This window comes from Diadema setosum, chromosome 22 (genome assembly GCF_964275005.1).
Source record: "Diadema setosum chromosome 22, eeDiaSeto1, whole genome shotgun sequence".
NCBI lineage: Eukaryota > Metazoa > Echinodermata > Echinoidea > Diadematoida > Diadematidae > Diadema > Diadema setosum.
The window spans coordinates 15056773-15077438 of record NC_092706.1 but is presented as its reverse complement, the minus strand read 5'-3'; the positions used below and the strand labels follow the sequence as shown (position 1 = coordinate 15077438).

General features: G+C 38.5%; 2 protein-coding genes across 2 annotated transcripts in view; one reads left to right on the top strand and one right to left on the bottom strand.

Annotated features, from left to right (window-relative positions):
* LOC140245448 (epsilon-sarcoglycan-like) overlaps positions 1–16411 on the bottom strand; it is a 107774-nt gene extending 91363 nt beyond the window's left edge. Inside the window, exon 1 of the mRNA XM_072325027.1 lies at positions 16314–16411. Coding sequence (XP_072181128.1) covers positions 16314–16344 — 31 coding nt within the window. The 5' untranslated portion in view covers positions 16345–16411. The remainder of the gene's footprint in view (positions 1–16313) is intronic.
* Positions 8996–20666, top strand: part of LOC140245447 (uncharacterized) — a 302226-nt gene continuing 290555 nt past the window's right edge. The window contains exon 1 of the mRNA XM_072325026.1: positions 8996–9706. Coding sequence (XP_072181127.1) covers positions 9606–9706 — 101 coding nt within the window. The 5' untranslated portion in view covers positions 8996–9605. The remainder of the gene's footprint in view (positions 9707–20666) is intronic.

The following is a 20666-nucleotide window of genomic DNA, read 5'->3' as shown; positions in this document are numbered from 1 at the left end:
ACAGCCCAACATGTGGCCCTTATTGCTCTGTCCAACCAGTTTTCTCGGTCATCTCACTGACTCTACAGCCATCTTAGATGTTGGTATTTTGAGTGAAAAATTAGGATATAGGAAACAACCATTCTCTATGCACCAGCTGTCTCTTCAATTTCCAAGTACAATGTACTTTGGGCCACTTCCCCAAATCCCAATCTACAATCCCCATTTGCCTTTTTACAAAACTACTGGTAGACAGTGCAATATACCAGTGCTAAAGTAAGGTGGGACAGAATAAGCCAGTTCACAGTTCCACTTTGCGTGTGAGCAGAAACAAAATGTCATCCGTACCAATGTTGTTGTTGTTTTAAAGAACGAAAGAAGAGAGAGAGAGAAATGGGGCCCTATACAAATAATTTGCCCCAGACAGCACTTAACATAAAACAAACATTATAAATCTTAGAATCTTAGAAACATTATAAATCTTAGAATTCGTACCATCAGGCATGTTCGTTTTTAAATTCACTGGGATAAGCATCTGTGACGTAATGATTATTCATATAATCCTTATAAATGCTACTTGCCAGCACATCCACCTGACAGCAGAAGTGGTATTTGGCAATATCACATAGAAAGAGATTGTTAACCCATTGAGGACGGACCAATTCTGCTACAACACACATTCTCATAGACACCAGGCCGTGGATACTCAGGACTCGTCCTCAACGGGTAAATACATTCAAAACAAAAATAATGAAATGGATGCTTTCCCAAGTCTTAACTGATGGATCATTCTGGTCATCAGGTCTATGCAAGTTCATTCTCTGTCTGAACAGGATTGATGATTCCCATAAATTGTTACGTAAAGCTTATGCCTGCATTATGTCGTTCTGAATATGAGTGAAGTGCTCCTAATCGACTGAGGGGAAAAAAAAAAAGAAAACCTACACTTAAGATCATTCGTACCAGTTTGCCCATGAGCTACTTCTGAACTGGCCTATTGTCAACATAGGCAAACTGTGATATGTGATTTCTATAAAGTAAGAAGTAAAAATGATGCATGTAAAATACCTGCACAATTAGAGTTTTCATTGTATTCGCAGAAGATTTATGTTCTGAACTTTGGCATCACTATAACCGACACTCTTTCACCAGATTTGTGTGCTCCTTGCTGAGGTCAAAAGTATCATGCGTGGGACTGTCTGAATAACCACGCTCATAAAATTCACAGAGTGTCAATGTTCTTGGCAAATTTGTGGGTGAATGTCAATGCCTGCTTGATGTGAGAGGGCTGGGATAGGGTCACTAAAGGTCATTTCAGGCAAACTTCCAGCCCTGAGGAAGTAAAGATCATTAGTTTGATCCAAATTTTGGCTTCTTGAATCACTGGCTCAACACTAAGAACATGCCAAGATAAATATTTACTCTGTCACCCAGATTCACGGAAAAACTGGCCAGTAACCTCTCTGCCTTACATCAGCAGACACTCATAAATCCATCCCGTAGACGAGTGGCGTTAATGGAGAGAAACTCAGCTATCATACAATCTGACAGTGACTATCGCCCACTTTATTAACCTTAGGGGAAGACAAATAATGAGATTGAAAATACTTTCTAGCGCTCCGATTACGTGACGACGACGAAACATCTGAGTCATGGTGAAGGACGCGTGATGTCGAAAAAAACACCCTTTCGTCATTCCAGGAGAGATTTCTCTCTCCAAGCCAGGAAGACTGGGTTCATGACGACTCTGGTCTGATCAAAAGCGGAAGAGTCTTCCCCGCAACTCACGATTCTAGAGAAGATTCTCCACAGGAGGGGCGTGAAAGGAAAAACCTCCACCTAGATTTTCTCGTTTCTCCCCTCCCTATCAAGGTACAGTCACCACTGATCTTCTCCCATGATCTCCAGTGACTTCCTGACTGCAAAATGTCAACATCGTGCCATTCCTTTACATTCCTTACACACTTTTCTGTAAAAACTGTTGAAAAATAACTTCCAAAACTGAAATAGGAGACCACAGAAGAAAATTGCTACATTCTTTGAGGAAAAACAATCTCACGATTAACATTTTCATAATGACACAGGAGGGGAGTGTTCATTGTCTTTACAAATCACCAAACAGGAACATAATTTGTGAACATTTATTGATCTATTCTATTATTACTATTATTATTATTGTTCTAACCCACAAATTAATCATTCAGGTGCAAGTTTCTTCACTTTGTCTCCCTCTACAAATTAAATTTAAGATCACAACTGCTGATCTATAAATTAACAAACATTTTTCTGACATGTTTGTTAATTTACAGATCAGCAGTTGTGATCTTAGCAAATTTGATTTGTAGAGGGAGACAAAGTGAAGAAACTCACACTTGAATCTTCATCCCTCTGAATAATATCTTTCTTTCAAATTAATCATTGTAGCCAAAATAATCTTGCTCACATGGTGTTCATATTATAGTAACAACTGATTTGACAGAGCATCATCCATTCTGGATATCAGCATTTACGCATTCCCTTTAGTTGTGCAGTGAACACAGGACAGCATCAACACACTGTTTATGGAAAGTTCCATACAGCTAAAGGTGTAGGGCAGGTCCAACTGCAAGTTCATTGATAATTTGAGCTGATTTGAGCTAAATCAATGATGCATGAATCATCACAGCTTCTGCTATCTTAAGACAGAGACGTCTATTTTTTTGATGGCGAGGAAGAGGGAAAAAAGAAGGAAGATGATGAGGAAAGGGGGAAAGGGAAGATGGGCAAGAAGAGGAGGAGGAAGAGGAGGAAGGGGAGGAGGAAGAGGAGGAGGAAGAGAAGGAACAAGAAGAGGATGAGGAAAAGATAGTGGCAAACTTAACTTTGGAAAAACATCTTTATTTTAATAGAGAAAGTGAATGAGAAAGAAAGAGAGGCAGAAATACACAGACAGGGAGAAAAAGAGATACTGGTTGTCATGACTACAGAGATACTAATGTTCTAAGAAATCTGCTGGAATGGGGCTGTTTGAATATATGTACAAGTTCCACTGCATGGTGTGTCAAGAAAAATTAACAGGAATACAAATACCTTTATGATAGCATTTGAGCTACACTGAACCTTTTCTCTATCAATGATTGCTTATATAAGAGTGTAAGAAACTCAAGTCTTCATAAACAGTGAATTACACATTACTCCTGACAAAATTTCACTTTCTGTTGATGCCTTAATAATACAATGTGTATTCTGTACAGTTGTCTAAACTCACACTCTTTTCAGGGGGATGGCACTGTCTATGCATGCCAAAGTCAACTGTACTATTTTTTTTTTTCAAGTGCATAAATTTAAAAGCAGTTATCACATAGTACAGTGACTTACTAGTATGTCACAGTGACCCACCCCCCCCCCCCAAAAAAAAAAATGTGAACATGTCAGCAAGTGATATGCAGAATACATGGGCTATGACTGCAATCAGTATTACTTCACTCAAGACAATGCTTTTTGTCATTCTATCCTTTACACATTTCAGATTATCCAATCATAATTTAGGCCATTTTCTGTGTATCTGCATCTTTACTGTACAGAAGCGTATAGTGTAAATGTTTGTTTTTTCGTTGACAAGTGACACTGTCAATTTCATAAACGAAATGTCAATTTTGTTATGAAATTGTCATTTCATTGACAAAATTGTTATTTCCTTAACAAAGTTGTCATTTTGTCAATGAAATTGTCATTTCATGATGAAAGAGACCATGCGACACTTGGTGTCCCATACTTAACTACGAGCTTAACCTCAACCTCAAAGTTACGGATTACCGTCTGAATGGAACTAATGTGATATATTTTGATAGATGGATGCTTCTTTGGGGTGATCTGGGAAATGTGCCAATCAATCACCTGCTTTGTACATTGTAGCTTTTATGGATCTTATGATATTACAATTTTGTGTTCATTAGTTGCTGCTATGCAGGATGTGATCACACAAGCTTTCTTGTTGTCGAGGAAAAAACGTTTACTGTATAGTGTAAAAGTGAATATTTTTGCGCGAGTAATTTTTTTGCGCTTGGCCGGGTAAGATGGATTTCGCGTGTTTTTAATTCCACGGAATCAGGACACTAACTACAGGAATATATGTCATGCAAAAATATTTGCGTGCTTTTATTTTCGCGCTAGCTCTTGGTTACGCGAAAATTTCCGCACCGCAAAAATTTCCACTTTTACAGTATTCTCAGATTGCACATGACATTTGAATACATCACAAACCTGTCACTGAGTAGTGAATGAAATTAAACAATAGTTTGAACTTCACATCCAAATAAATCTGGCATTTGGCTGGAAGTGTCTCACAAAAATTTAACAACTCCAAAGTCTGTTGGTATTCTAAGGGTTAAGTCAACTTTTTCTGCTTGGACACAAGCCAAGCATTTCCTCTTCTTGAAGGAAACACACACGAGGGAGTTTGAAAGCGCTACTTAGTTCAGGATATTACCGCCACGTGTCATGCGGGATGAGATCTCCGCAGACTGCTTCAGGTCGGTGCTGCAATTCTATAGTCTTCACACATCAATCCTCACTCTTGCCCCTTCCCTGCACTTGAATATATTACCATTCCTGGAGAGCAATTGAATAACTAAATGTACATGCAAAACCTGATACAGTGGATTCCTGTTAAATAACAAACACAGTTATCATTACGAAATTCTCCTTACAACAAATTAAAAATTCAAGTCACAAAATGATCATCTACATATCATATTCAGGTCACAAAATTATCATCTATCTTCGTATAGTTTACTGTTCAGATGTAATGAAATTTCAATATAACAAATGAAAACTACCAGTCCCAAGGACTTCATTACAATGGGAGTCGCCTGTTAACTTCAGATACTGAAGATTGAAGCTGCTGGAAAACAAAGAAAACAATTAAAATACATATGAGATTATTTTCATATCTTCAAAGAGATTTGTTAAGTATTACAGCAGTATCACTGAAAAGGTTTAATTTTTCTCTACATGGTGATGAACTTACTTTAAAAAACCCACCTTTGAAAATGATGTTTATCTGTTTTGCATTGAAACACTTCAATTGCATTTTTCTTACTTGTCACAGAAGTTGGATATTTTGCAGTATAAATCTGCCACAGAAATGTAAATGTTATTTCTGATTCTGTGATAGACAGAAATGTGGCACACCTCAAGTCTGTCTTAAAGCTGTAAAAATATGAACCGATTTCGGTGCACTTTGCATAAACAACATCTGAAGATTTTCTCCTCTTATATCTTGAGAGATGACGTCACAGAAACCGAGTATGAATCGTTTCTGCGTGCACCCAGCCGGCATCATCATCCTGCCCTAATGAGGCAATACGCCATTACGGCTAGATCTGGGAACGAGTTCCTTATGAGTTATTACAGATCATCAATCCACATACATCATCGTGTGACGATGTGTATGCATTTTTTATCCCTGTCTTTACAGTTTACGTGGTGGCTTGAACATGTGTTCATGTGTATGTGTGTGTGTGTGTGTGTGTGTGTTTGCCTTTGCTCTCTTCTGCACAAACTATTTCCACTTGCTACATTTCCTCCCTTTCATAGTGGACAATAGACATTTTTGCTCTTGATATTCCAAGATGGCGTGTTGATTGACGCCACGATGTGGGTCAAACTGTCACAATTCATTGGCTCCAATTACATCTCGTCACTGATCAGACAGCTGGACTCAATTCTGGACAAGAGCTGGGTTTTTCCACCTCATCTCTTCCTCTTTCAAAACACTTTCACTTCACTCCCTGTCACATCATCACTACCTCCTCCATGTCCTCCTCTACTGGTTGTTAGGCAAGAATTTCTCTCTTTCTTTCCCATCTTCTGTACATATTTCCTCACTCATATAATCCTATCTATCACATGCTTTCATGTTTTCATCTTCCAAAAATCTCTCTTCGAGAAATAATTCCAAACTTTCTCCCATTTCTTGGTCCATCAATTCTAATCCACAGCATCCTTCTTATTTTTCCCCATCACTCTCCATCTACATGTCACAAAACTTTATACCCCTTTCATTTATTTGTTGCACACTCATATCTATCTATCTATCTATCTATCTATCTATCTATCTATCTATCTATCTATCTATCTCAACCCCTTTTCCCTTACTCATTCTTTTTCTACAGTAAAAACTCCTTTTCATACTCCCTGAATCTCTCTACTCTGAACTCAGTATTATTTCCTCAGCAAAAACCATCTCTCTAACCTCCCCTTTTCTACTAACACTTTTATTGATTTTTTGTTCTCACTTGTGTTTACCTTGTCTAGCCAATCTGTGATCATTCTTCTCTGTCCTCAGTCTTCTGACATTCACTTATCTTTCATTTTCTCTCCTTTAATTCTCCTAATTCTCCCCCATCACCTTGCCTTTTCCTGCAACCTCCCCCATCCCTCGCTGTCCCATACCTATAATATACAGGAGGCCACTCTGAAGTCACATGACCTGCCCTTGCCCCCTCTCTCACTGACTGCTGATGGCCATTTCAGCTCCTTGCCCTTGCCCCGCCCCCTCACAAGGGTAGATCTAGGACACTCAACCACCTGCAGAGAGGGTGCTTGGATCAAGGGTAACATCTCATATCCCCTCTCTCTCTCGCTCTCCATCTCTTATACTCTCTCTCTCTTCTTTGCTCTCCCCTCTATTTGGCAGAGGTATACAGTTTGACGAGAGGCCTGGTCTTTGGGGATTGCCAAATTTTCTCAGAACTTACACGAGAAAAGGAGTTACCTTTGTCAAAACTGACTTCAGTCGGACTGTAGTTCTGTGCTCAGTGTTTGTGACCGATATTTGTCACTCTAGCAAAGACAACCATCCATGTACAGACATACTCTCTCCTCTGCTTCGGAAAGTCTAGCTAGAGTCCATCAAGTCTGTGGACGCCGAGGAAGAAATTTTTCATCAACCTTAGCAAGAAAGCTTACCACCTTGGCTTAGATTTGGAGTTTCACACCGTCAACAATCTGTGACTTCGTCCTCTCTTTGGGGACGTCCTCCTATGTTGATGCAGGAGTTACCGTAACAACCACAACACATGGCCATCACTCTACAGCTTTTTCCACAACAGTATCGCGTGGCACCGGTGCGGATGGTTACACTTATCTCTTCGCAGCCTCCAGTTTCAAGAAAAACCAAAGAGATAAATGAGGCCAGAGGAGATGAAAAGGAAGGTGCACTGTGTTTCAAGACTGAAATCTTCCCGGTGATGTGAACACCTTTGATATTTTCTGCGCTGAACCCATCTAACCTTTGGGGCATCTTTCTGCTGCTGCGGGGGAAAATTCTCACAGGCCACGGACGCATCTCTCTGACAGTGCAAGAGGCTGGATTTGCAATTCTGAGAGAGAATTTTTTCCCCCCCCCCTGACACTGTCTGCTTGGTTACATTCATGTTGCACTAGAGCACATCGCTATCTTCCGACTCTACGACACATGCTAGTGAGTTCTTTCTTCGTTCTAGCATGTGTGCTTACATCGCCATCCTTTCCACTTCAGAGAACTATCCTCTACAAAGCATCACAACAAACTTTTTTGGCATCAAAGCGGCATCCACGTGCTGCACTTTGTCAAAGTCTCGACAACGCATGGGCAATTTCTCGTGACAACTTTCATCGAGAGAGGTGGAGACCAGCCGGGCAGACACTAACTCGCGAAAGATGCTGGTTTGAGGTTCTGCACCTAATTTGCAGTGACTGATGACATCTTTATCGTCATCATTCCGCATCACTCTCACGATTTGAAAAGCGTCCAAGTTTCCCCTGATCCATGCCAGGGAGTTCTTTCTCTTCTTAAGTTCATACTTATTTGAGCTGCTGCTGTCCAGGGGAGCATCTTCTTCCCAAGCACTCTCCTCTGATCTGTCTCATCACGTTTTGCAATAGTCTTAACCCAAAACTTCAAACCATACATTTAGAAAAGATCCTCCTTAATATTTATCTTTTTACTTAAATATTTTTACTAACAACATTTGCATCATTGAAAAGTGAGGATTTTCTGCTTGATTGTTGCTCCCTTCAGAGAACACAAAGGTGTTAGAAATTCTGCTTTGAAAGCAAACATGCTGTTTCATCAAATAAATGAACCTACCAAATAGTTTTGAGCATGAGTGTGTTTGACATGCAGCTGCATACTTGTGACTAGAAATTCCTCGCATTCTCCAGAGAATGTCAATTTTGAAAACATTGGAACGGGATCAAAAGTCAGCGCGGTCTGGGAGCAGATCAAGTTTTCCTTTCCTACATAAGGTGGGGTTTTTGCGGAAACATTGAATCACATTTTCACATGCAGCAGGGTTGAGAGCATTTAATGGGTAAAATTAGGTCGTGTTGGACATAAGTCGTCAACACCCTTCCCATTTCAGTTGCAGTGAGACTTTGCATTAACGTCAAGAAATTAATTTAGGGTTTTTTCCTTTCCTTGCCTTGTTACGGGGGAACTTGAGTTGAGATGCCCTGGATTGCCGCAAGAACCTACCGGACCTGGTGACTGACGTTCTGCCTGTTTGAGGAAGCGAGCGCATAAGCTGGAAAATGCTTACGTGACTGACAAGTTTGTCTGGGTCGACGTGTCAGTGTGCGGAGCTTCCCCCCCCCCTGTTTGAATGTTAAGAAGAGCAGGTGATCTGAGTTACTTCTCCCTCACTTGTTGCTAGCACCTGATGTTTATTTTCATACTGCAGCCTACACCTTGACTGCATGGGCTACATCGATCTGCTCCGAGATGTTTCTGTGAAAGAGTTATTGCAACTGCTGATTTGTGAACCCGTGAAGTGCAGCTTATCATACCACTCTCTTTGTTACAAGAACAAAGTAAACTTTTACGACCACTTGTATTGCTGCCACATCATATTTTCTTCTTTTTTTGTGTGTGTGCACTTTTTTCACTTGGCAATGGTCATGCTTATCTCTACAAAGGGAAGAGCCAAATTTCTAGACAAGATGACAGATCAACTGTGAAACTGTGACCTTGGAGAACTTGAAAATTCCTCGGCAGATGAGATCACCTCTCGGATGGACTTTGATTTTCAAAGCAACTCTCGCTTTTACCACTGTTTCTCTGCAGAAGAAAACATTGAGATAGTAGTACAAGTCAACTGTGACTACATACTTAACTTTCTCTGGGACTGGGCATTATTAGATTACATTTGGCACTGTGCACTTGTATATGTGAAATGTGCACAAATATTTGTGGTGGAGCATGAAAATAATTTGATAAATCGCATTAACCGAACGGGTTGCCTCACGCAGTATATGGAGGAGAGCCTGAGAAGAGGCAGTTAGGTAATTTGGACAGACGGACGAGGAGCCAAAATCTATTAAGCGGCTCAAGAATTTCCCAGAGCGAGGTGAGGAAGGAGAATTTGTGGCTTCAAAACTAGATTTTGTCAGCTCGACTTGATGATAGACAAGGAAGAATATATCTGCCTTGTCTGAAAGATAACGAGAACCACGGAAGAATACACGATCAGCGTCAATACACAACAACCGGTGAGTGGATTGAGTTCACCACAACGACAGCTTGAGAGGCTCTGACTGCAGAAGACGAACCATCTAGCACGAATTTGACATTAACCTCTGCGTGTAAAATTTGGAAGACAAACATGTTTTGTGCGGCAGTTCCAGATCACATAACGGCCAGGAGCCACAACAGAAATATTGCAAACAAAGATGGAATACGCAAGGCAGGAATTTATAGAAAAAGGTAAGAAGTACTATTATGAAGTGTACTGTCTATCCTTTTTCTTCTTCTTTTTTTGTACGACAACAAAACTCAGAACTCACATCAACTTATTTCAGCATTTCTGTATTCTAATTCATTTTCAACAGTTTGATATAGATTATACCCTCACTAAAACCTAGCATCAATTGATTCATTCATGTTCTCAAGCTAGTGGATATATTTTCATTGATATAGATCTTTAAGACTACATATTCATGAATAAAGTTCGTAACGAAAGATCTGGCAAAGAAAATACACCTAAGGGTAGGTTAGCGAAAAAAAAATCAGTTAACTTTCAACATATAAGTAGTTTGTACATAATTGCTGCAAACTAGAAGAGCATCACCAATGGTATTATCTGTCAGTGTTTAAACTTTACCAAATAGTGATCATAATACACGTACACATGTATTATGTGTAATTAGAATAACTAGAACATAAAGGAATATTACCAAATACAGTCTTGTCTGTTTCTAGACCCTACATTGCAGCAGAGCACACTTAAGTGCAAATATTTAAATTAATTGACCTTGCAGGAATTATCTTGACTGTCATTATGTAGATAGCACTTGTCTTCTTTCTTTTTTTTTTTTTTTGGGGGGGGGGGAGTAACTTTGGCTGCAGGTGTAATGGAATCACTCTAGCTCCCCTAAAAAATGGATAATTCTTTTTTTTTTTTAGTCACCACAGGAAGAAAGTTTCATGAGCTAATGCTAAGATAAAAATACAAAACACATGCCTTGCCTTGAAGTTTTTGAAAGAATTCATGGAATTGATTAGTTCTCTCTTTGGGAATATATACAGCTCTAATTCAATCATGTAATTATTTGACCCCGGTCATGAAGATATTTGTGACCCACTACAACAAAAGGATCCTAAAGTCGCTGACGGGTGAGCCGAGAAAATCGAGTTTGAAGTCAGATCACCAAAATCTGTCAAAACGCTCGGCTTTCTGTTTTTACATAATTTTGGAGTCTAATGTATCTTCTATCATCTGCTGAAATTTCGAAGCTAAATGATCAACGGAAAGGCCTGAAAATTGCATTTTCCTGGGCCATGCTTGGCTCGCCCGTCAGCGACTTTAGGATCCTTTTGTTGTAGCGGGTCACATTTCTTCTTCTAGAAATAAAATAAAGTACCCTATGTCAAAATGTCACATAAGAAACAAAAGACGGTAATGAAAGTGATACTGATTTTATGCGAGTTGACTTACACCACAGTTTCGAGAGGGACATTAGATGAAATATCAAATTTATAATCTGACTACTTTCCTATCTTGATGACAATATATGACTAATGATAAAAATTATATGAGTTTAACATAAATAATAAATTGATATATTCTTGAAAATCTGGCAAAGCTCACTAAAAGTCTCACTGATCCATTGCTGTTTTTTTTTTTTTTTTTTGTTTAACTGGTGAATCCATTTGTTCTATGGGTTCATTCCTCTTACAGAATATATCACTGTTTATAACCGCTAGTATAGTATCATTAGTAATATTACCATCTTGCATGAAGTTGGGGGAATGTGGTGCAATTGATAACTTTTGACGAGTTTGAGTCTTGCCAAGTGCTCATGTCCTTGTACAACATGTCTTTATCCTTGATATCCCTCTCGACCGAGTGTAAAAACGTGTGCAAGGCAATGCAGGGGTGATAATTCCATTGGCAGGGCCCTCTGAAATAACAGTGCTAAAGGGGCTATGTGAATATGACTACACATTGTTTATATTATCATTCCCATACTCTAGTGCTAAAGAAAGTGCCGTTTTTTTTAATCAACCCTTCTTTGAATATGTGTCAGGGTGGTGATTTGGCTCAGTTGGTAGCTCATCTGCCTCCAGACCCACAGGACCTGGGTTCTATTCCCTGAGTTTAGCTGAGCAATGTTTTGTGTAATTATACCATCCCCTCCAAGAGGCAAAACATTCTGTCTAAGACATTAAATGAAAGTCCCATGTGTGAGTTACTCATGACTCAAGCACGGAAAAGATCCTGCTTCATTCATTTATCGTAAAGAGCAGGGTGCATAGCCAGGTGAAGTGGTCCACCTACCCACCCACACAAGAAAAATTGGCAAATGTTAATACTGACCCCTTGTGGTTTGCTTTGACAGCTGACTAGCTATAGTCAGCAAACAGTATCAACCAGGTACATTTCTCATACTGGTATGAAGAAGAAGGAGATTAATATGTGCCAGGATACATGATTGTACCTCACCAGGGTTTTTTGCTTTTTTATCAGTATTTGGTAATAATGTCAATTATGCAAATTTGCCAAAATTCAAAGACAAATTCTATGAAATGTAGCATTGACTTGAGCAGTCCAATATAAAGGCCATCTGTAGAAAAAACAAAATCAAAGGATGGAAAAACTTTTCACTGACAAGTTGAATAAAGGACAGATGTACTAATCAGCAAAGATGAATCCTATTTCAGTGTACAAAAGTCATGATCTGCTTCAAAAATTCTTATCTGCCATTACCTGGTATGTCTCACAGCAAACTTGAGTCAGAAGTTAGTTAAGCAAGAATTGAGACATCAGTAATTAAACACTAGTTTCATCAAGACAGATAAGAAGGAAAAATTACATATTTTCTAACTATTTCATCTGATATCAAATCTGATTATAACTTTCAGTTACAAACTATGAATGCACTCCCATTTATCCCGTGATACCTACATGTGTACAAATATTGTAGGTATCAGTTGAATCTTAGCAATAATGTAGAATAATTGTTTAAAGTTAGGCACATGAGGCTAGAACCACAAACTATCCTAAATCTTCATGTAAAAAAACAACATTTTACCCTCTCAGCAAGTTGATATGATGATTTATGTGACCACATTATAAGGTAAAAAACCCCCACAATAACAACAGTCCCAAAATATGAGACACATAAAGAATTCAAATCCAAATAAGGTTATTAATGCTTTCTGTGACAGTAAGTGTTTCTTTCGTTGCTACCAGCCAATTTGCCTTCTTGAATCTACTTGAAATATTTTCACTGCAGTATATAAAAGTGTCACCAGAACTCAGGAACCCAACTAACATTTCACTGCCAATCATCATAGCCTCTGCAGGAACTCACCACTAGAGGGCAGCAAAGCATTTTCAGAGTGCAGTCACTTTTCTCCTGGGGCACACATCACCTACACCTCCTTTGCAAAAGCTGAGCAGACGAACTTAACCTGTTGAAAACTAGTTCCCATGTATACTTGGGCAGATGTCTATGGGAAATGTGTGTTATAGCAAAATCAGTTCATCTTTAATGGGTTAATCTGTCTATTACTTCTTATGCCATACTAAAATGAATCAATTCAAACAAATGATCTACCTCTATCTCAAGCTTGCTCTACTATATTTTCCAGACCAACTTTGACCCATCACACTCATATTCTTCACTTGATTCAAACACTCAAATTGTTCAATAATATTTTTTGTGGCATTAATAAAAAACTTCTTTCATTAGAAGAAAATGACTGAAAGCCAACAAAAGGTGCAATGTGTGTTTATGCATACAAAGCATACATCATGCTTGATAAATATTTTCACATATGAGAGATATCTGGTGTAAAAATAAATTCTTTCACTTCCTATAGGTTAATACAGTATTTAACTATCACAACCTTATCTATTCCTTGAATAGAATATCTCATTTCATTAATCACATTCAAAATCCAGCTAAATGCTTAAAAGTATATCTAATGTAGAAATTTTACGATGATTTTGGTATCTGCCTCAAATATCACAAAGCTTTAGGTCAATTAAATAACTGGGTATGAAACCCATTTCTTATGGGAACCTGGTATACCAGGTTCCAAAAATGTAGACAAGAGTGCCTACATTAGTGGCTGAAATTGATGTCAATTTGTGTTATGCTTAGTTTCTGAGAAAAGTAACTTTAAAATTAAGTGGATCGCATACACTTGAACCAAGACTTGTGACATCGAACCTTCAAAAAGATTAGAGTTTCTTCTATCAATATTTTTTTTTTTCTGTATGAAAACTGCATGTATGGCAGTATAATTTGCCCCTTTACCAATGTAGTGCATGTTTGTTTCGTGATTAAACTAGTATGAAGTACATAGCCATCAAGGCTGAGCTCAGTAGATATTTGCTTTCGCTGAGCCCATCCATGTGTCTCTTTTGTGTATAACAAAAGAGTTTGTGAGCCCATCAGCGCACCCTCTGTTCACACTTCAAGTCTTATCGATATTTTCATTGTTTGATGGCACATGAAGTTGACCATGGAAAGGTGGATACTATGTACCACTTTCACCGCTTTCACACAGGTGGATTACCAACCTGTCTGTTCTCTGTCAATGGGGAAAAAGAATCTCGTTTGGGGGCCTTGAAGGCTCTTGTAGAATTGCGGGAGGAATGGGTTTAAAAAAAGGCATATTTGTACACGCAAATGCTTGTATCCACAAATATTTCACTCCACAGTAAAAATAACAAAAAAATCTCGCTTAAAAAAGGAGTAGTACTGTATACGCTGTTATTTTCGCGTACAGATATTTTTGCAAATAACGAGGTCATAGACATTTTCGCACGATGTTTTTGCGAATCGACGACGACGCTTAATTACGTTAATGCTCTATTAACACAGTGGATGGAGACATTTTCGCGTGTTGTTAAATTCGCGATCCAACTGTGATTCACGAAATTCGCGAAAATTAAACCCTCGCGAAAGTAACAGCTTATACAGTAAGATGTCAACACACCCATAGGTCTATGATCACAGTGGAAGGTGAACTGATATCAAAATCTAGCAGCAATGACAGTCATGTTACTGTTGATAAGTCAGTCCATTGCACAATAATTGAGCTGACCATATAACATTCATATCAGTTTCCAATTCACAAATTCTACAAAATTGTTACCTTTGTGTCTATCAGTACTCTTTTACATAATTTCCTTTGAATAAGACCAATCACTCCTGAAAACTGCTGTCTAAAAAAGTAAATATCATTTAGAGTAAAGTCACACCTCATGTATGAACTTTAATGAATTTGAAATCTACCTACTACTTACTGTTACTATTTACACAATGTTTAACACATTAATGCTTGTTGACTGATACAAACTATGTCACCTGTTGGACTGTCAGATATGTATTGGTACTCAAATCAAAGCAAAGTGCATCCCATATAAAACCTAGTAAAGTGTCCTTTAAAGGTTACAAAGCCTAAAATGTTCATGATGTATTTGAGCACTAGGTCAATTTGAATTGAAGTTGCAATTGACAATCACTTTAAACATATTCTGCAAACATGGATACGAATATGAGACCCTAGTAGTTATCAATAATAATAATGCAAGCAATTTTGAATGTTGTTATAGAGAATTTTTGCATGTTTCCTTGTTTGTCTTTATTTTCTATCTACATTGAGTCTCCAGAAAACATTTTACCAGTATACCAAAGCTACTGTTAGATTTTGAAAGAACAGCAAAGCTTTGCAATACATCTAATATGATTCTAGGACTGAACTTAGGTGCAAGGGTAGACAAACAGAAGACACAGGTAAAACTCTGGTCAATTTCTCACTTTTGCTTAATAATAAACCACCTAAAACAAACATATACATGTATTTCATAAAAAAAACCCAACAATCCAGGCCAAGGTACTGTACGAGCTGAAATTTTTGCGATGGTTTTATTTCGCGAATTTCGCGAATCGCCTTTGAACCGCGAAAATAACAACACGCGAAAATAACAACATGCGAACAGATAAGCACAGTTAGACCTCGCAACTGCGAAATTAACAACACATGAAAATGTTCTCCTAGTAGCAATTCGCGAAAATATCGGTACGCGAAAATTTCAGCTCGTAAAGTATATAGTACACATGACAATGCAATGAAGACATATATAGACTAGAGTCTAGTTTATGTTTTACAGCATCAACATAGCAGCAGTTGAACAGATTGCACTGCTTGAAATTTGCCTTGCATGATATAAATTATGAATGAATTAGAAAGTATGCCTGAAAATAGATGGAATCCTATCAGAGGTTGCCCTCAAGTTGCACAGAATACCTGTCGCTGCAATTGTGCTTGCTGTTTCATTCTAAATCCTCTTAACTTGGCTCGAACTACAGACATGACAGTGAATTTACAGTGCTGTAGTAGCTAGTCTAACAACATTATGATGATCAATAGCAACCATGCATACACATCTTAGTAATAATGTGATTGTACATGCGTCTAGCTCTTTTAATCATCAAGAAATACCGTTAGCTTCCAATATCCACGTTACCAAATTTTGCATTTAGCCCGGCACATGAATATGGAAATGTTAGCAGTCGTATTGGGACAAGACACACGTTTCCCGTTACTATCGACACGGCAAAAGCGCACATGGGCTTTCAACGGAGATTACATATCACTCCAGCGGGCTAGTTCAGGGTAATACTAACAGTACACCGCCCACACAGGCGCGTAACTCTGCGGCATTTGACAAGGGACTGTGCCGTCAGCACACTCACGTACTATCGCTTGAAATATCACCATTTGGTAGCAAAATATTTCTTGTAGGTATCTAAAACTGCACCTAGATATACAAAGATACTTTTGGTATACCTACCGAATGAAATCCAGCCCAACTGCATCCTCATTTCGAAATTTTAGATCGAATGCTACCGGAGAATTTTCACGCACAGGTCACAGATGGGCAGGTTTATTTACTTGTCAATGGACAAGTCCATTCTTCATGATGGGGGAGTTTTGAGGAACGTGTAGAAAATGATCACGGAAATGCATGTATATCGTTCATTACACATCTGCAGTCAGTAAATGCATTTTATGAATAACATCAATACCATTTTAAGGGTTTAACACTGGCATAACTTCGACAATTCTTAAAAATCTGTTTATCATTGTGCCTTCAGTAATATTAGAAGCTTCTAACCCGGGGATGACCCCAAGAGTTCACGCATGCGTATATTGCACGTGTGTGTTTAAGCTGTCACGATTATGGTATCGGTACGAACACGGAAGGGGAACGAGAGAGAGGCATACAATATTTCGTTCTTGTACGGGAATTCTAACTTATCTACGGAGATACATGAAACACTGTGAGGGATTTTATTGGAAGCATCAAGTTCCGAGGATTTCTAAGTGGAGATAGAGCTCGGTTTGCCGGCTCACCCCAGTGACTATCGTTCCAACTAGCAACTTGTACAGGTAGGGACCGAGATTGTTTTGTCAATTCTCACACAATAGTCCAATACATTCACATCGCACTGCACTGCTAGCCGGCGAAAGAACGGGGATGTTGGGTACGCACACCCACCGCACCGCGGAGCAAGCAATACCCTTTGAATGCGCGGTAGATTGTGAGCGATTGTTTGACATTATTCTCCCATGCATTGCTGTGTGGTTTCCATTTTTTCTTGGTTACTGGCAGGAATGTGCAGTGTGCCATGGCAACTCAGTTTACTTTGGATATATGCCTGTGGAGTTTGCAGACAGATGCATTAGAATTAAGGAATCATTTCTGGAATTTCACGCTGCACTGCCCACACTTCCACTAACACTAAGAAACCACCTTCAGCTTTAAATACAAACAATACCTATAGGGTAGACCACCTTGTCTTGACAGATCAGAAGTGAAAATATAACTAAAGCCAAACAAGCAAAGGCAGTTTATTCAGGAAGTGCTCAAATGCTGAATTCTACTTTTAAAGGATATTTACCTAACTGATAATATATTTGACTGATGATTCATTGGTGACATATTTCTTAGCTGAGGGGAAAGATCAGTCGGTGTTTATCGTCTGGGAATTTTAAACCAGTAACATTTTTGTTTGTTTGTTTAATACCTTTGATGGCTCTCCGAAGAACCGACAGATTTTTCTATATATTTCTTCCTTAGAAGAATCCATCTGTCCGGAGGAGTCTGTTATTATTTTTTTTTTAACTTTTATGGCTCCATTCCGTGAAGCCAGACGTATTCTATGCGGCGCGTGGAACATATCCCTGACGACAAGATACAGACTGATCTTATGGTCACTTTGTTCATATATTTTTATTTAGAAAGTTTATTATGTAATATTGCAAGGCTGTTGAAAAGTAGCATGAACTGAATTAATGAAATCAACACAAGTAATTGTGTAGTTTGGCTAGACTGAAATGCTTGAATCCCAAATATATTAATACAGAGTATTGACAAAGGTACAACATGCTGTATGATAGTTTATAAATTTCAATGTGTCAGACTAAAAGAGTAATACCATGTTAAGCACAGGTACTATAAGGTAAAATGTTCGGCAATTTCTTGACATTGCAGGCAGTGTAGAGTCTACACATCACATGTACATATAGCCAACTCTTCATCTTGATGTAGCATACAGAGTCAAGAAGTTGGTTGGTATGAAAATGTGAATATCCCTGAAATAATATAAGACTGCTGAAATTATTCTGAGCACTTCAGTTATGATAGTGGACAGGGAAATAGGTTTCAAAGTGCAAAGAATAATGCAATGATACACTATCAGCAGAAGACTCCTCTTTTTCTTTTTGAAATATTTTCAAAGACCTTCAAATAGTGTGTTGTTGATACAGTAGGACCTCGATTATTCAGCCGTTGATTATCCAGATTCTCTATTATCCAGATGTTGACTGTGGTTGACATTTAATTTTATTTCTCCATGTATTTTGTGTCAAATCGCAGTTAAAACAAACACACATTCAACCATTATCATGCAAATACATGATGGGACATACTCCAATCATCGCCGCAGACTGTAACTTTTATGTCAGTTTGTGGGATGATGTCAGAGACTGGTGCTGCACTTGTCACTGGCACTGAGTGCGCAGCAGTGGTTACAGGACAATGCAGCAGCAGTATTCAACTAGTCACAATATTGAACTCACTGACGGTCTGTATCAATCAAACAAACAATAGGGCCTACATGAAGGGATATTTTACTTGTATTGCATTTTGGAACCATATAATTAATAACAATGCCATGCAGATAATCATAATATTAATCATTTAGTGAATTGGTAATAACATGTACTGGCATGATATGCTAGCATGATATGCTAGAAAGTGCTGTCAATTTGAGTATTAGTACTAGATCTCTCTTATCCTATCAAATCGATTATCTGGACACCCGCTGGTCCTGACGTGGCTGGATAATCGAGGTCCTACAGTAAACATGTTATTGTTGTGCACTGTATTGAAACCAGTCAAAGCTTCATCATGTAAAATTTCTAGTTGACTAAATTTCTGCAGTGTTTACATCGGAATTTGGCTGCTGCTTTGCTGCCATTTATCTGTACATGAAGTGCTATAAGCTCTCTCACATGAGTATGTTGGAATCCATGTCCCATCGAGGCTGTTATAATATAAGTGACCTTGTGAGCATTTCTTTGAGAGAGAGGTAGAGAGATCGGAGAGAAAAAAGGAGAGAAAGGAAGAGATAAAGTGACCATCAAAGTCACGCTTCAAGGATAAGCGCTAATCAGTCAACCCTTCCTTCCTGAGACAGAGCTAAATTGTGTCATGTGGAGGAAGGAATGCAGCCTCTCTCTTCCCACTATTGTCACCTGTCCTAGTGATTACTAGCATTGAGTGTGATGTACGGACACCATGGTCTACTGCCCACAAGAGTTAAAAAATCATACAATTTGTCGTTTGACGTGATATACATATGGTATCAAAATTGCAGGCATATATTCCTTTCATTCTTCCAAAGTATTGGTCTAAAACTAAACAGTTTCACTTCTGTTGACCTCTTAACATTGATACAATGTACAGTGTAGCTTCTTTTGGACCTGAATCTTAATAATTTTACTTTGTATTTGACATTAGAAATCAAAGTTTGAAAACATTTCATTTTAAAGGGGATTGAGAATGATGAGAATTTGTACCATTGTTGTCTTTACAATGTATATTCTGTTATTGTTAGTATTATGCTTATGTATTCTTTGTAAGTGTCATTTCGTCAGTTGTATCGCAACAGAACCGTTACAATGAAGAAATGAATAGTAAATTGAAACCAAGGAGAAATGAACATGCAGCCATCTACACACATAAAATATGATACATGGGCATAGTCTAGAATCATCCATTGGCATTGTGTTAAAAAGGCTTGAAACAAATATCAGTTTTGTTCTCTTAATCAGCTTTGAATGCATATACTCAGATCATTATCTTAAATGGGTAATAAGAAGGGAAGAGCTATCACAACAACTTGGTGTACTTGTCCAAGTATGGCCTTGAAGAAGTATTGCTATTCATCAGCCTTCTTCAATCTTTCTTTTCTTTTGCTCTTTATTTTTTTTCAATTCTTTTGAAATCATTTGATGTTTGACCTTGATGTTTGATCACATTTTGAAGCTAGGGTGTGTGTTCTGCATGTCCATGCAGAGTATTATAAATTTACCTACCTGTTTGTTTGGCGTAACTGAAACTCACTTCTGGATAAGTGAAATGAATGGGTTTCTGCCAGTTCAGAAAGTCGCCCCTTGCCCAAGCTGGCATTTGGGGAAGAAGTACAATTGTAGGCCTACATGTATCTGTTGTTTTGCTCTGCCATGTTGTGTTGACTTTTTGAGCCTTCCCCCGAGATGAAAGACAATAGACCCGAACAGACAGTGGGACGTCATCACTTGACTCGGCAGTATCTCAGGTTATCGGGGTTACCATCCTTCCAGTGATCAAAAGTCCTTTGCCTTTTACCTGTAGCTGTACTTGGTGGTGTCCTCCTTCATCACTGTTTCAGGCGAGAAACAGATGGCGTGTTTGTATCGCAGAATGTGCAGTAGTACATGTTGGTACAATGTTTCAAGAGTATGGGTTAAACGTTCAGCATTTTGTCATTGACTTGCCTTTTTAAAACTAGGTACATTTGTAGTTGCTGTTGACATCGCACAAGATACGGTACCGTACATGTAAATATACATATGCCAAAGGTGATATTCTCCAGTA